Source organism: Caretta caretta, chromosome 14 (genome assembly GCF_965140235.1).
Source record: "Caretta caretta isolate rCarCar2 chromosome 14, rCarCar1.hap1, whole genome shotgun sequence".
Classification (NCBI taxonomy): Eukaryota; Metazoa; Chordata; order Testudines; family Cheloniidae; genus Caretta; species Caretta caretta.
This window is the reverse complement of record NC_134219.1, coordinates 41,128,267-41,142,510: the sequence shown is the minus strand read 5'-3', so window position 1 is coordinate 41,142,510 and position 14,244 is coordinate 41,128,267. Positions and strand designations below refer to the sequence as shown.

Sequence of the window (14,244 nt, the reverse complement as noted above, 5' to 3'; positions counted from 1 at the left end):
TGTACGCTAAACGCCTTAAGAGTGACCTGGTGGAGCTGTGCAGGCAGAGGGGGCTGCGCATCGGGAGGTCCACCAAGGAACAACTGATTGCCCAGTTGGAGGAGAGGGATCGCTTGAAGGACCCGATCCCTGTCCCTGAGGGGAGCCGCCCGGCAGACGCAGCGTGGGCCCCGGGGCCTGACCGGGCTGGGAGGGGTCAGACTGCTGCCGAGGACATCCCGAGACCCTTCCTACCTATGCCTGGGGGAGGGGTTGGGGGAAGCCCAGCGAATACCGAGGGCACCCTGACCCCAGCACCCAGCAGGGGATCCTCCCGGCGGAGCTCCCCATCCCTGGAGCGGAGGCGGCTGGAATGGGAGAGGGAGATGAAAATGAGGGAGCTGGAGGATCATGAAAAACAACGTCAACATGAGGAGAAACAACGTCAACATGAGCAGGAGGAGAAGGAGAAACAACGTCAACATGAGCAGGAGGAGAAGGAGAGGGAGCGTCAGGAGAAGGAGAGGGAGCGTCAGGAGAAGGAGAGGGAACGTCAGGAGAAGGAGAAACAAAGACAGCATGAACTGGAGCTGGCCAGGCTGAAGAGCAGTGGGGCCCCGGCTGTGGTGAATGAGGGGGGACCCAAGACTGCAAGGAACTTTGATAAGTGCTTCCTGGCCCAGCGTAAGGAGGGGGAGGACATAGATAGCTTCCTGACGGCCTTTGAGAATGCCTGTGAGCTGCACAGGGTTGACCCTGCAGACAGGCTCCAGTTTCTCACCCCCTTACTGGACCCCAAAGCCGTGGAGGTGTACAGCCGGATGACAGGGCCGGAGGCAGGGGACTATGAACTGTTCAAACAGGCCCTGCTCCGTGAGTTTGGGCTGACCCCCGAGATGTACCGGAGAAGGTTCCGGAGTCAGCGTAAAACGCCTGAGGTCACCTACCTACAACTGGCCAACCGGATGCAGGGGTATGCCCGCAAGTGGACAGCTGGGGCCCGAGCTAAAGAGGACCTGCTTGACCTAATTGTACTGGAGCAACTGTATGAACAGTGCCCTTCCGACCTGAGGCTGTGGTTGGTGGACAAAAAGCTCGAGAACCCCCAGCACGCAGGGCAGCTGGCCGACGAGTTTGTGAACAGTCGGTCAGGGGGTAGCCGGGAGGAGTCCCAAAAGAACAGGCCCCCCCCGATGCAGAGAGAGAGTCACCAGGGGGCCTCCCAGCGGGGAAATAGGGAGAACCCCCTCCCAAGGGGAACGCCTGGCGTCGGGCCCCTCCGACCCGCTCGAGGGGACCAACGTGACCTGAGCTGCTATCACTGTGGCCAGAGAGGCCACATACGGTCCCAGTGCCCTGGGCTCAGGGACAAACTGAGCAGACCCAACCTACCCAGGGTTAATTGGGTAGGGACCCAGCTGGACGAGGGGCAGACGACCCAGGAAAGGGGGCCTACCAGTTTACCACCTGCTCAGGAGGGAAGAGTACCCCAGGCCAGCTCCACCAGAGGGCTGGAGGCTCTGGACTCAGGGCGCTCAGTTTACAGGGTGGGCGCGGGGCTGTCCCTCCGGAGAGAGTGCCTTGTTCCCCTGGAGGTGGATGGGAGGAAGGTCAATGGATACTGGGATACGGGCGCGGAGGTGACGCTGGCCCGGCCCGAGGTGGTGGCCCCAGATCGGGTGGTGCCCAACACCTACCTGACCCTGACAGGGGTGGGCGGGACCCCATTTAAGGTGCCCGTGGCAAGGGTACACCTGAAATGGGGGGCCAAGGAGGGCCCCAAGGATGTGGGGGTACACCACCATTTGCCCACTGAAGTTTTGATGGGGGGAGACCTAGAGGACTGGCCAAGCAAGCCCCAGACCGCCCTGGTTGTGACCCGTAGCCAGAGCCGGCGAGGGCCACTGCTCCCTGACCTCGGGGAGGGTACCGCACCGGAGGCGCAGGACCCTACCCTGGTGGGAAGGGAGGGCCGAGGGGCACGGCTCAGAGAGGCTGAGGCCTCAGACCTGGCCACTGAGGGGGAACCGGTCCCCATCCCTTCCCCAGCTGCTGAGTTCCAGGCCGAGTTGAGGAAAGATCCCTCCTTGCGGAAGCTCAGGGACCTGGCCGACCTCAGGGTGGTACGGACCATGAGGAGAGGCTGCCAGGAGAGGTTCCTGTGGGAGAAGGGGTTCCTATACCGAGAATGGGCTCCCACAAGGGAAGTAGAGTCCTGTGGGATCAGGAGGCAGCTGGTGGTCCCCCAGAAGTATCGCCGCAAGCTCCTGTACCTGGCCCATGACATCCCCCTCGCAGGGCACCAGGGAATCCGGCGCACCCGGCAGAGGTTGCTACAGAACTTTTACTGGCCCGGGGTCTTTACCACGGTCCGGCAGTATTGCCGATCCTGTGACCCCTGTCAGAGGGTGGGGAAGGCCCGGGACAAGGGGAAAGCGGCTTTGAGACCTTTGCCCATCATAGAGGAGCCTTTCCAGAAGGTGGCCATGGACATCGTGGGGCCTCTCAGCAAGACGACCCGGTCGGGGAAGAAATACATTCTGGTGGTGGTAGATTTTGCCACCCGCTACCCCGAGGCAGTGCCCTTAGCTTCCATTGAAGCAGACACCGTGGCCGATGCGCTCCTGACCATTTTCAGCCGAGTGGGGTTCCCCAAGGAAGTCTTGACAGACCAAGGCTCCAACTTCATGTCGGCCCTGCTCCGGTGCTTGTGGGAGAAATGTGGGGTCCGGCACGACTGGGCCTCAGCTTATCACCCCCAGTCCAACGGGCTGGTGGAGAGGTTTAACGGGACGCTAAAGATGATGCTGAAAACCTTTATGAACCAGCACCCGCAGGATTGGGACAAGTACTTACCTCACCTGCTGTTCGCGTACAGGGAGGTGCCCCAGGAGTCTACCGGATTTTCGCCTTTCGAACTGTTATATGGAAGGAGGGTGAGGGGCCCCCTGGACCTGATGAGAGACGAGTGGGAGGGGAAGGCCACTCCCGATGGAGAGTCAGTGGTGGAGTATGTCCTGATCTTCCGAGAGAGACTGGCTGAACTCATGGGCCTGGCCAGGGAGAATCTGGCCAGAGCCCAGAAGAAGCAGAAGGTCTGGTATGACCGCACGGCAAGGGCCCGTGCCTACGCCACCGGGGATCCGGTGATGGTTCTCATCCCTGTGAGAAAGAACAAACTACAGGCCGCCTGGGAGGGCCCTTTCAAGGTCGTCAAGCAGCTCAATGAGGTAAACTATGTGGTGGAGCTGTCGAACCGGGCGCACCACCGCCGGGTGTACCATGTGAATATGATGAAGCCATATTATGCCAGGGGGAATGTGGTGTTGGCCGTGTGTGGACAGTGGGAAGAGCAGGGAGATGACCCTTTAGTAGATCTATTCCCTGGGACCAGAGCTGGTTCCCCCCTGGAAACAATCCCCCTCTCGGATCAGCTAACCCCTGCCCAGCAAGCTGAGGTCAGGGGGGTGCTGCATCCGTACCGACAGCTGTTTTCCAACCAGCCTGGACGCACTAATCTGACTGTCCACCGGGTGCAGACAGGGTCGCACCCGCCGATAAGATGCTCCCCCTTCCGAGTCACAGGGAAAACTGCTCAGGACCTGGAAAGAGAGGTCCGGGACATGCTGGCTTTGGGGGTGATCCAGCCATCGGCCAGCCCTTGGGCCTCGCCGGTGGTGCTGGTCCCCAAAAAGGACGGGTCGGTCCGGTTCTGCGTGGACTATCGGAAGCTCAATGCCATCACTGTATCTGATGCCTACCCCATGCCCAGGCCGGACGAGCTCCTAGACAAACTGGGAGGAGCTCGGTACCTTACCACCATGGACCTTACAAAGGGCTACTGGCAAGTGCCACTGGATGCAGATGCCCGACTGAAATCGGCCTTTATCACCCCTCTGGGGCTCTATGAGTTCCTGACCCTGCCTTTCGGCCTCAAGGGAGCGCCGGCCACCTTCCAGCGCCTGGTGGACCAGCTCCTGAGGGGGATGGAGAGTTTTGCCGTGGCGTATATTGATGACATCTGTGTCTTTAGCCAGACCTGGGAGGACCACGTGTCCCAGGTTAGACAAGTGCTGGACCGACTCCAGGGGGCTGGGCTGACTGTAAAAGCGGAGAAGTGCAAGGTGGGGATGGCGGAAGTGTCTTACCTGGGCCATCGGGTGGGGAGCGGCCGCCTAAAGCCGGAACCAGCCAAGGTGGAGGTGATCAGAGACTGGCCCGCTCCCCACACCAAAAAGCAGGTCCAAGCCTTTATTGGGATGGCAGGATACTACCGAAGATTTGTGCCCCACTTTAGCGCCATAGCCACCCCCATCACTGAGCTATGCAAGAAGGGGAAGCCAGACAAGGTGGTCTGGACCGAGCAGTGCCAGGTGGCTTTCCGGGCGCTGAAGGAGGCTCTGGTCAGTGGCCCAGTTCTGGCGAACCCGGACTTTGACAAGGCCTTTGTGGTGTTCACCGACGCCTCCGACACGGGACTGGGGGCGGTGTCAATGCAGGAGGATGAAAAGGGGGAGAGACACCCCATCGTGTACCTGAGCAAGAAGTTGCTACCCCGGGAGCAACACTACGCGGCCATCGAGAAGGAGTGCCTGGCCATGGTGTGGGCCCTCAAGAAACTAGAGCCCTATCTCTTCGGGCGACACTTCACCGTCTACACCGACCACTCTCCCCTGACCTGGCTGCACCAGATGAAAGGAGCCAACGCCAAGCTCCTGAGATGGAGCCTGCTCCTGCAGGATTACGACATGGACGTGGTCCACGTGAAGGGAAGTGCCAACCTGATAGCGGATGCGCTGTCCCGGAGAGGGGGCCCCGAACTTCCCCAGGTCACTGGTCACAGTGACCCCGCTCAGTTCAGTCTCGAAGGGGGGAGAGATGTGACGAAGTGACTCAGCAGGGAGGGGGGAGTGTTGACCTGGGAATGTGCCCTGGGGATGGGAGACCTGAGAGCCTGTCACCTGAGCCAGGAGGGGGAGGGGGAGGTAACACCTCTGCCCAGGAATGTGAACAGAGGCTGCAGCAGGGAACCTGCTGGGTGGGTTTAGTGGGCAGTTTGGGAGGCTGGGGAGAGGAACACAGGGAACCCCAGGGCTGGGGTCTAAGCTCCCTGCTCCCCCAGAAGGACGTGATTGAGGGGTCCTGGTTGTACCCACAAGCTCTGTTGTGGACTGTGTTCCTGTTGTCCAATAAACCTTCTGTTTTACTGGCTGGCTGAGAGTCTCAGTGGATCCCAGGAAGAGGGGTGCAGGGCCTGGACTCCCCCACACTCCGCGACACAGGGCGGGAGAAGGAAGGGGCAAGAACCGGGGGCAGAGTGGGGGAGAGACAAATGCTGGGGGGTTGGGGGACAGTGGTGGGGCATGGGATGGGGAAGGCACCAGGGGCAAATGGGCGGGACGGTGAGGTAAAGTGTGGTCGTCAGTGGGTAGGAGGGCAAGGGAAGGGGTGGGTGCCGGGAGACTAGAGGGGTACGAGGGGAAGGGTGAAAGCCGGGGGGCACAGGAGCGTGAGCAGATGGGCAGGCAGCAGTGGGACAGTGGGAGGGGAAGGTGCCAGGGGGACAGTGGTGAGGCATGGAATGGGGCAGGCACCAGGGACAACAAGAGGCAAGAGGCAGTATTGGGGGCAGAGGGGGGCAAGGGAAGAGGTGGGTGCCAGAGGGGCAGGGGGAGGGGCAGGTGCCGGGGGACAGAAGGGGGTAAAGGAAGGGGGCAGACAAAAAGGAGGGAAGGGGGTGGGGAGGAGTGGGTGCCAGGAGATGGGAGGTGAAAGGAGGGGTGGTCACGAGAAAGGCAGGGGGTGGGGCAACTCATGGGTGATGGGGGAAGAGGGGCGTGAGGAGAGTGGAGTCAGGGGGCAGACGGAGTGAGGGAGGTGGGCATCAGGGAGGAAGGGGGCAAGAGGAGGGGCGGGTACCAGGGGGCCAGGGTGAATGAGGGAAGGGGTTGGCACTAGGAGGGTGCAGGGGGGTCAGGAAAAGGGCAGGTACCAGGGGGATTGAGGGGGTTGAGTAGGGTGCCAGCGGTCAGAGAGGGTGGGGAGAGGGACGGGTAACAGGCAGGGCTCAGGGGGGTGGGAAGGGCAGGAGCCAAGACAGCAGAGGAGGGTGATGGGGGGGCATGAAAGGGCAGAGGGGGTGAGGGCAGTACAGGCGCCAGCGGGGCAGGGGGGGCGAGGGGAGGGGAAGGAGACATGGCAGGAGAGGGGGAAAGGGGAGAGGAGAGGGGAGGGGTAGCAGGGGGGTGAAGTGATGGGTGGGCTCCAGGGTGCAAAGGATGTTTCGGGGAGAGGGGCAGGTGACAGGACGGCAGGGGGAGAAGGGAGGGGTGAGTTCCAGGGGGGCAGAGGTGGGTGGAGGGCAGGGGCACATGCCAGGGAGGCAAAGTGGGGGCAGAGGGGCAGGGGCCCAGGGGAGCAGAAAGGGGGTGAGAAAAAGGGAAGGGGTGAGGATAGAGGCAGGGGCCAGGTGGACACAGGGGTTAGGGAGGAGCAGGAGCCAGGGGGCACAGGGGAATGAGGAGACTGGCTGGTGCCAGGGGCCAGAGGTGGGTGGAGGGCAGGGGCAGATGCCAGGGAGACAAAGATGGGGAGAGGGGCAGGGTCCCAGAGGGAGAAGCAGGAGTTTCGGGTGAGGGTGAGGGGACAGGATAGAGGTGGGGGTCAGGTGGGCACAGGAATTGAGGGAAGGGTAAGGGAGGGGCAGGTGCCAGGGGGATAGAGGGAGGTGAAGGGGGGCAAGAGGGAAGGTGAAGGGGGCAGGCCCCAGGGAATCTCTGTTGCTTTGGGGTCGTGTGTGGCTGGTTTGTTGCTAAGAGCAGGTTGGTGCCATCCCCACACACACTGGGAGTGCAGCCCTGACCCACGGGGCGCAGCTGGGGCACTCTCCATGCTAGGGCATGGGCAGGGTGTCTGGGCTCGCTGGAAGGGGACAGGGTAGTGGGAAATAGGAGTTGAGGGGTGCTGGAGGGAACAGGGGCCATTGCTAATGAGGCTGGGGCAGTGGGGAGGGGAGGGAGCATTTCCCCACTTGCTGCCCACTCCATCTGGGAGAAGCTGCACCAGGGGCCAGTCCCAGTTCATACCAGTGCAGTGCATCTGTACTTGGGGTTTTCAGTGGGGCACCGACATGGCTGAGACACCGGTGTGCCAGGGGCCAGAACCCCTCCCCTCATGGGGGTTATTGATCAGTATTTACAGGGTCATTGGAGCAGCGGAGCTGGACTCTGGGCTGCCAGGTGCAGCCCGACCCACTGGCCTGCAGAGTGATTCTCACTCCCACGCTCTGGCCCAGTGCCCAGGGCAGTGTTTAGACACAGGGGGACGTCTTCAGCAGGAGAGATTGTGGGAGCCCCACATCAGACACCCGGAGCCCAGCAGTTCCAGCCCTTTCCTGGATTCCCACATTCCAATTCCTGCCCCACATCCCACAGGGGGATTGAACCGGGGGCTCCCCACTGAGGGCCCAGCCACGGGGCTAAAGGCTGGAAGGGAAGTGGTGGCACCTTTCTCTGTTCATTGAAACTAGTCAGCAAACTCGACATGGATTCGCGAATAGTTTCTGTCGACCCAAAATATAATTTTTCAGCAAATAAACTATTTACCCCCCAAATTACACCCAGCTCTATTTCAAACATGTCCCAGAAACTTAGGAGCCCAAATCCCAGTGACTTGCAGTGAGTGACTGTCAACATCCTCAGAAACGCACAGGTACGGCTAGGCCAGGCTCAGGACACCAGCTATGAAACACTCCAGAGCTGCTGTTAAATTTGCCCTTGGTAGAAACATTTCCCCATGGGCTCCCATAGCTCTTTACCGAAGGCTGCAGGGAAAGAGATATGGCCAGTAGTAATTAGTGACACTAACAAGGAGCTAGTCTGAATGAAAGAGACCTTGGAAGAGACTAGCTGCAGAGTTATGTGAATTCAGGGGACATCTTTACCTGGTAGTCGTGGACTATTTTTCCAGGTATATAGAAAGAAAGAGTGTACTTGAAAGACATAATGGACCACAGTGTTATAGAGCAACTGAAGGGCACTTTTGGTCATTTCAGGGTTCCAGAAGAACTTGTGACAGAGCATGGACCATAATTCACTGACGTAGAATTTAATTTATCTAAACAAAATATGATCTTGTGAAGAATCATACAATGAAGAATATCCTTCAACAGGAAGATCCATTCTTTGCTCTACTGGTTATAGATCAACCCCAATAGCAGCTACTGGATATAGTGCAGCACTACTCCTGATGGGAAGACAACTCAGAACTACCCTCCGAACTTTGGAAAAGAATCTATCTCCAAAGTTGTCAGACATGTAAAGAGTAGTCAAATTGAACAAAAAGGCAAAAAGAGCTTGCAAACGCTTTTACAACAGACATCACTTAGAAAACTACCAGGCCTAGAACCCGGTGACCATGTTTGTGTCAAACTGGATGGAGAAAAAGAATGGAATATTCCAGGTGTTGTAAAGAAAAAGAATTCAAGACTCAGGTTGTATGTGATCAAGACCCAGAGAGGAGAGTTCAACAGAAACTGTCAACATCTACAATTTCTTCCTCAGAAAGAACAATCAACTGTGCAAACTCTGCAGATGATGGATGCAGAACAAGAAGATGACTCAAGGATTTCAGACTGACCACAGTCAGTCATTGGAACTAATGGACAGCCAGATGACGAAGCTGTTACCTGTTCGGGTTGTGTAATTAAAAGACCAGCACCATTCAGAGACACCTAACAGACTAATCTGCACTGAACTTCAAAGACAGTGAGATAATGTAAATATTATAAATGGTCGGAATGTAGAACTTAACGGGGAAGATGTAACAGAGCGCTAAACTATATTATGCTGTTCAACCCCTAGGTAGTGCTGGGTGTAAAATACCATCTTAAAACTGATCTCAGTCATGCTTGGTGGAAAATTCAAGGATTTTGTGATTAACACATCTGGTGTTTATCTGGCTGAGAGGGAAGCTCCGTAGCCAGCCCATATCTGCTACAGGACCATCACACCAATGATGAAGCCCAGTGTTATTGACTACCTCTGCTATGGCCAAAGAGTTGTTCTGAACTATGACATGCTGAAGACTATGGGGGATTTGACCCATGACATGAGCTACATAGAAAGTTGGGGAATCAAACTCCTGGTCTCTTCATACTTCGGTGACAAGAAGAAAATTATCGCCAAGGGCCTTGCAGATTTCCTTGTGGCAGCAGGGCAGGAAGTACCCCCCACCCCACCCCAGCTGCAGAACATAACCAAGTATCAGCCATGGTCAAGCCTACCTTGGAATATAGGTTGGCTCTGGGGGTGGGGGGAAATGTATGAAGAGGGCTGGCCCTTTTATGGGAGTTAGGGACCAGACTACCTGTGACAGTCTCCTGTAAGGGAGAATGAGACAACCCAGACCGACCTGGAAGTAATTAAATCCCTATGTGGCTAGTTGGCAGCTAAATAGCTAATGAGCCTGAAAAAGGGTTACCGGGGCTCAGCTGAAGGAATCCTAGGGTCAGGAAGCTGCCGAGAAGAGGAGCTCCCAGGAGAGCTCTCCAGAGCAAGGAGCCTGGAAGGGGTGCTTCCGGAGCAGTGGTCCCCAAACTGTGGGTTGTGGCCCCCTAGAGGGTGTGGAGGAACACTTGGGGGCATGGCAGGGCATGGACCAGCCCCCATGGGTGGCGGGAAGGGAACGCCGACCAGCCTTACTCTGTCCCCACCTACACTCTGGCCCCACCCTAAGCCCCAGCTGCAGCTCCGGCCCCAGCCTCAGCCACCGACTCCTGGCCCTGCTCTAGGCTGCGACCCCAGCTGCAGCTCCAGCTCCAACAGCGGGTCCACTTCCAGACACGGCCCCCAGCTCCTAGCCCCAGTTGCAGCCCTGTTCCTGGCCCAGCTCCCAACCGCAGCTCCCGGGGTGGGGGCACAAACCAGCTAAGGGAGGGCATGACCAAAAACGTTTGGGAACCACTGTCCTAGACAAGAGGAGCTCCCCTAAGGGGGAGGCGCTGCCAGAGATGACAATGACAGCAGCAGCTGTAGAAGGACAGAGCCCTGGAGAGCTGACCCCGGCTGGAGAAAGTGGATGCAGAGAATAAAGGCACAGTCTGAAATGACCCCAGCTCCGGGAAGGAGGGCTGGCGTCATCTGATTCCACGACGGAAACTAATCCAAGCCCAGCTCCGGAAAGGAGGACTTAGGACTCCTGTCTTGAGGACAGTGAGGAGCTTGAGTGAGAGCTGGAGGCTGGAGCAGAGTGAAGGAAAAGATTTTATTTTGGGGTTTACTTGGACTCAGAGTGGACCCCAGGAGGGGACTTTTCTCTCAGATCTTTTGGACAATGAGGCGCAATTTCAGAAGTGCTGAAGAGGTTAAACTGAGACAAGATGCTTGCCAAGACACACTGAAATGACTGAGGGTGGTACCTGAGGGGGCCACCCCACGATGAGTCTACAAAACTGGAACCAATTTTACAGAACTGCTGCCCCTTCCCCATGCAGACAGAGCCTCGCTCTCTTCAGTCTGTCTGGGCGGGCCCCTCACCACAGCATCTGACCCCAACAGAGCCTGCAGCACAGAGTGGGAACCTGGAGCAAACACAGCACAGGGTTTTGGGCCATCCACCTGGCATCCAGTGTCCCTGTCCCAGTTCCCAGGATGCTCCCGCTCCCCCACAGCCTCCAGCTCCCCCCGACCTCAGGCTGCCTCTGCCCTGCCCTGTTCCCTGGGCAGTGACCCAGGGCCCAGCATGGAGCCATCAGGGTCACTACAATACTGTCTACCACACCCAGAAGACAGGCACAGGGTGGGCTCAGGGAGTGGCTGGCCCCACAATGGGACCCTCGTGTCCCCTCCCCCAATGCTTGCTGCTGCCCTTGCTGGGCCTTGTCTGCACTCAGACCAGGAGCCCTGTGGGGCTGGCAGCCCCGTGTTCTGTCTCTGCAGTGCCTGGCTCACTCGTGGGCGCAATATCAATAATAACACTCAGGGCCCAGCTCCAAAGGGCTGCATGACAGCGCGGGGCCTTCCCCATTGCACACGGGGACCCTGGGGAGCAGGGAGCCCTGGTTACTCTGCCCCACACATTCACCCAGCGACTCCCTCGGCTGTCGGACCCGGGTCCCTGGGGTCAGAGCGCGGGCAGTCGAGTGGCACTGACCGGCCGGGGCTGCTGGGGTGGGTGGCAGGAAAGGGTTAATCCCAGCGCGGTGGCACGTTGCTGCCCGGCCCGGGCTGGTCTCTGCCCTCTGGGGGCAGCACAGGGCGCGTGTCTCTGAGCAGGTCCCTGCCCACTCGCCCGGCCACTCGCCCAGACCCAGAGAACCCAGGTGCCGGGGGAGGAGCAGCCCCAGCAGCGCCGCATTGGCCCTGGCACGGGCTGAGCCTGCGAGCGCAGCACCAGAGGCCGCGGCGGGGGGGGGAGCAGCCAGCGAGTGACTCAGGGCCTGGGGCCCTGCCCAGGACGGGGTTTCCGGGGGGTGACAGGAAGCTCCCCAGGGGCTGAGGATCCCCTAGAAGGAGGCACGGAGGTGACTGGCTCAGGATCCCGACAGGCTCAGGGGCCAGGGCTGTGGAATGGCCCAGAGCCCAGCCGTGTTCAGGGTCCGGTGGGCACAGACTGGGCTGGGCTGGGGGCAGCGAGGGGGGAGGGGAGCAGGGATGTGCTGGCTCCAGCCAGCCACAGAGAGGAAGCTGCTTCCCCCACAGCCTGGGGTTCCTGCTCCCCGGAGCCCTGAGATCCTGGCCCTGCAGCCGGCACCCACTGCACAGCCTCCATCGGCCGGGACAGACACACCCAGCTTGGCCCCTTCGACTGCCCCCTGCTGGGGGTGGGGGGTGGGAAGAGAGGAGGGCGGGGGTAGGATGAAAGGGCCAGTTCAGCAATCACAGACCGAGCTCACTGAACCTTCCCACTCCCCCTCTCCTCGGCCTTCGCTTCTTCTCTGTCCCTCCTCGCGGTCAGGTTTCTGCCTTTGCCCCCGGTCTCCACGCTGGGGATGTGGGGAGGCGTTTGGGTGGGGGCAGCTCACGCTCAGACGTTGTGAGTCACATTCTTTTGAGTGAATCTCACTCACTGAGCAGCAAACCACTGACCCAGCCTCACACTGGGCTGTGCTTAGAACAGACGAGGGGCCCGTAGGATTCAGTTTGTTACCCAGTAACACACGGCCCAGGTCAGACCGCAGCATCCAGACCGGCCCCTCCTCCAGCTCAGAAAGCTCGGCCAGCCTTGGCTAAAGGGGGCTGGGGCAGTGCTGAGCGGTGGCCACACAACGCAGCCCTCACGTATCCCAGGAGAGAGGCACAGACACATCATCCGTTACCAGTCTGTGCAGCTCCCAGCGCAATGTGCCCAATCCAGGCCTCACAGCACCTAGCTCAGGGACACCCATTAACTCAGCCACGGAGGGGTCAGGATGTCACAGTGATGAGGCCTGGTCAGACACCTGGGCAAGTACCAGCAGGTGGCTGTAAGTAGCAGGTAAACTGCCCAGCACTCAGCGCATCAGCCTCCAGCTCTCACACAGCTCCAAGCCTGTCAGCTGGGTGCAAGCGTGTCCTGGGGTCCCAGGCTCTGTCCAGATCCCAGGCACAATACAGCTGAATGTCCCAGTCGACGCCACTCACCTCCAAATCTCTTCAGCGCTTCCCTCATGTCAAGGGAAATTTTATACACGTTCTTCAGGTCAGTAGAAACAGCTTCTGGTTCCTGGAGTTTCATATTCTTACTCCTATGAAGAAAATGTCCCATTATCACTCAGCACCTCTGTGCACACATCATCCCAGAACCACCACCAAGAATATAAGAGCAATGAACATAGGAAACGCACCTGCTCAATGTGCTTGTCACATCCTGAAAGGAAAAAGAGAATCAATGTCTTGTATTAACACAATGTACATAAAACTGAGTGAGTCTCACTCTGGGCATCAAACTTTCTTGTAGAAAATAGATCAACCCTCCCAGGCTTCACTGTTTTGAACACTTGTTTCATACATATAGAGGAGACAGGAATTTAGCTAAAGGGTTCTCCCTTGTAGGGACACAACCCATCAGTATCTGTGTTTATCGACTGTGTTGGGTCCAATGTTCTGAAGTCAGAGCAGGGATGGGTTCAGCTCAGTATCATTTTTCTATCATCCATCTAATCTCCCATGGCCTCACTGGATCTCCATGAAGAGAATTCCCCTCTAACATGAACTGCGATATTTGGGAACTGATGGAGCCCTTAGCCTCATGTTCTGTTTGTCAGTAAACCACAGAACACATTGACTCTAATTGTTGGAATCCAGACCCATGGAGCTGAGTTATAATTTTGGATGGGTGGAGAATTTTGATGCCATCTCACCTTCAGCAGCTCCGCAACCGGTTGCTGACACTTCTCCTCTATCTCTGTGATCAGCTGCTGCAGAGAGGAGCTTTGCTGGGAAAGTTTGGTGACATTTTCCCGTAGTCTCTGCAGAGTCTCCCTCTCCTCCTCCTCCAGGCTCTGCAGAAGCAGCTGCTCCTCCTCTCTCAGCAGTGTGTGCAGTTTGTTAAATTCACCTGCAATCATCTCTCTCTTATTCTTCACTTTCCCCTTGAGATAGAAAAATAGGAAAGGCACAGAGAAAACGTGAGCCAGATGTTGAGTTACATGGACTGGGCCTCTGTTCATGAAACAGGGGATATTAGATCAGTATCAGTTTGGAAGGGTATTTAGTTCATATGGCCAGTTCCGTAGCGGGGTTGTCTAGGGTGCTTTGTAAAGACGCAGTACGTTATTGCAGGTGGCACGGGATGGACACAGTGGAGTGGGGAGAAATCGAGGGGACAGTAAAGATTTACAGGGGGCTGCACAGGGCGTCCGTGGGGGGATTTGGGTGCCAAGTGCTGGGCACTCAGACACCCCGGGGACCCGTCACAGCGGGATGTGGGCAATGCTCCTTCTTTGACAACCAGCTCCCAGGGCTGCAACATTCAGGACCTAGGGCTGATGCTAATAGTCCTTTGGGTGCCATCCTGGGGCTCACATGGGTGTTGGGCACCCAGGGCATTGTCAGGGCTGGCTTTGGCCTCACCCAGCCTGGCCGAGTGCCCCATACCCACGTGCTGCAGCCTTTAGGGAGCCCTCTAGGCTCACAGAGCAGCGGGTTGCTGATGCCAGCTGTGTCCCCACCTGCTCTCTGAAAGGAGCCGTGGGAATGATGCTGAGCCAGTGCTGACCCTGGCCAGGGGACGGGCTGGCTGCTCTGCACTGGCCTCTCTAGCTCCCCTGCAACTCAGCCCAGAGGT

At 58.2% G+C, this 14,244-nt stretch overlaps 2 protein-coding genes across 4 annotated transcripts in view; both read right to left on the bottom strand.

The window, feature by feature from the left end:
* Window positions 1-14,244, bottom strand: part of LOC125621599 (butyrophilin subfamily 1 member A1) — a 655,591-nt gene that overhangs the window by 412,127 nt on the left and 229,220 nt on the right. The window lies entirely within an intron of this gene.
* LOC142069246 (E3 ubiquitin-protein ligase TRIM39-like) overlaps window positions 1-14,244 on the bottom strand; it is a 41,378-nt gene that overhangs the window by 13,260 nt on the left and 13,874 nt on the right. Inside the window, exons 3-5 of the mRNA XM_075119833.1 lie at window positions 13,319-13,549; window positions 12,803-12,825; window positions 12,600-12,703 (exon numbers count right to left, since the gene is read on the bottom strand). Coding sequence (XP_074975934.1) covers window positions 12,600-12,703; window positions 12,803-12,825; window positions 13,319-13,549 — 358 coding nt within the window. The remainder of the gene's footprint in view (window positions 1-12,599; window positions 12,704-12,802; window positions 12,826-13,318; window positions 13,550-14,244) is intronic.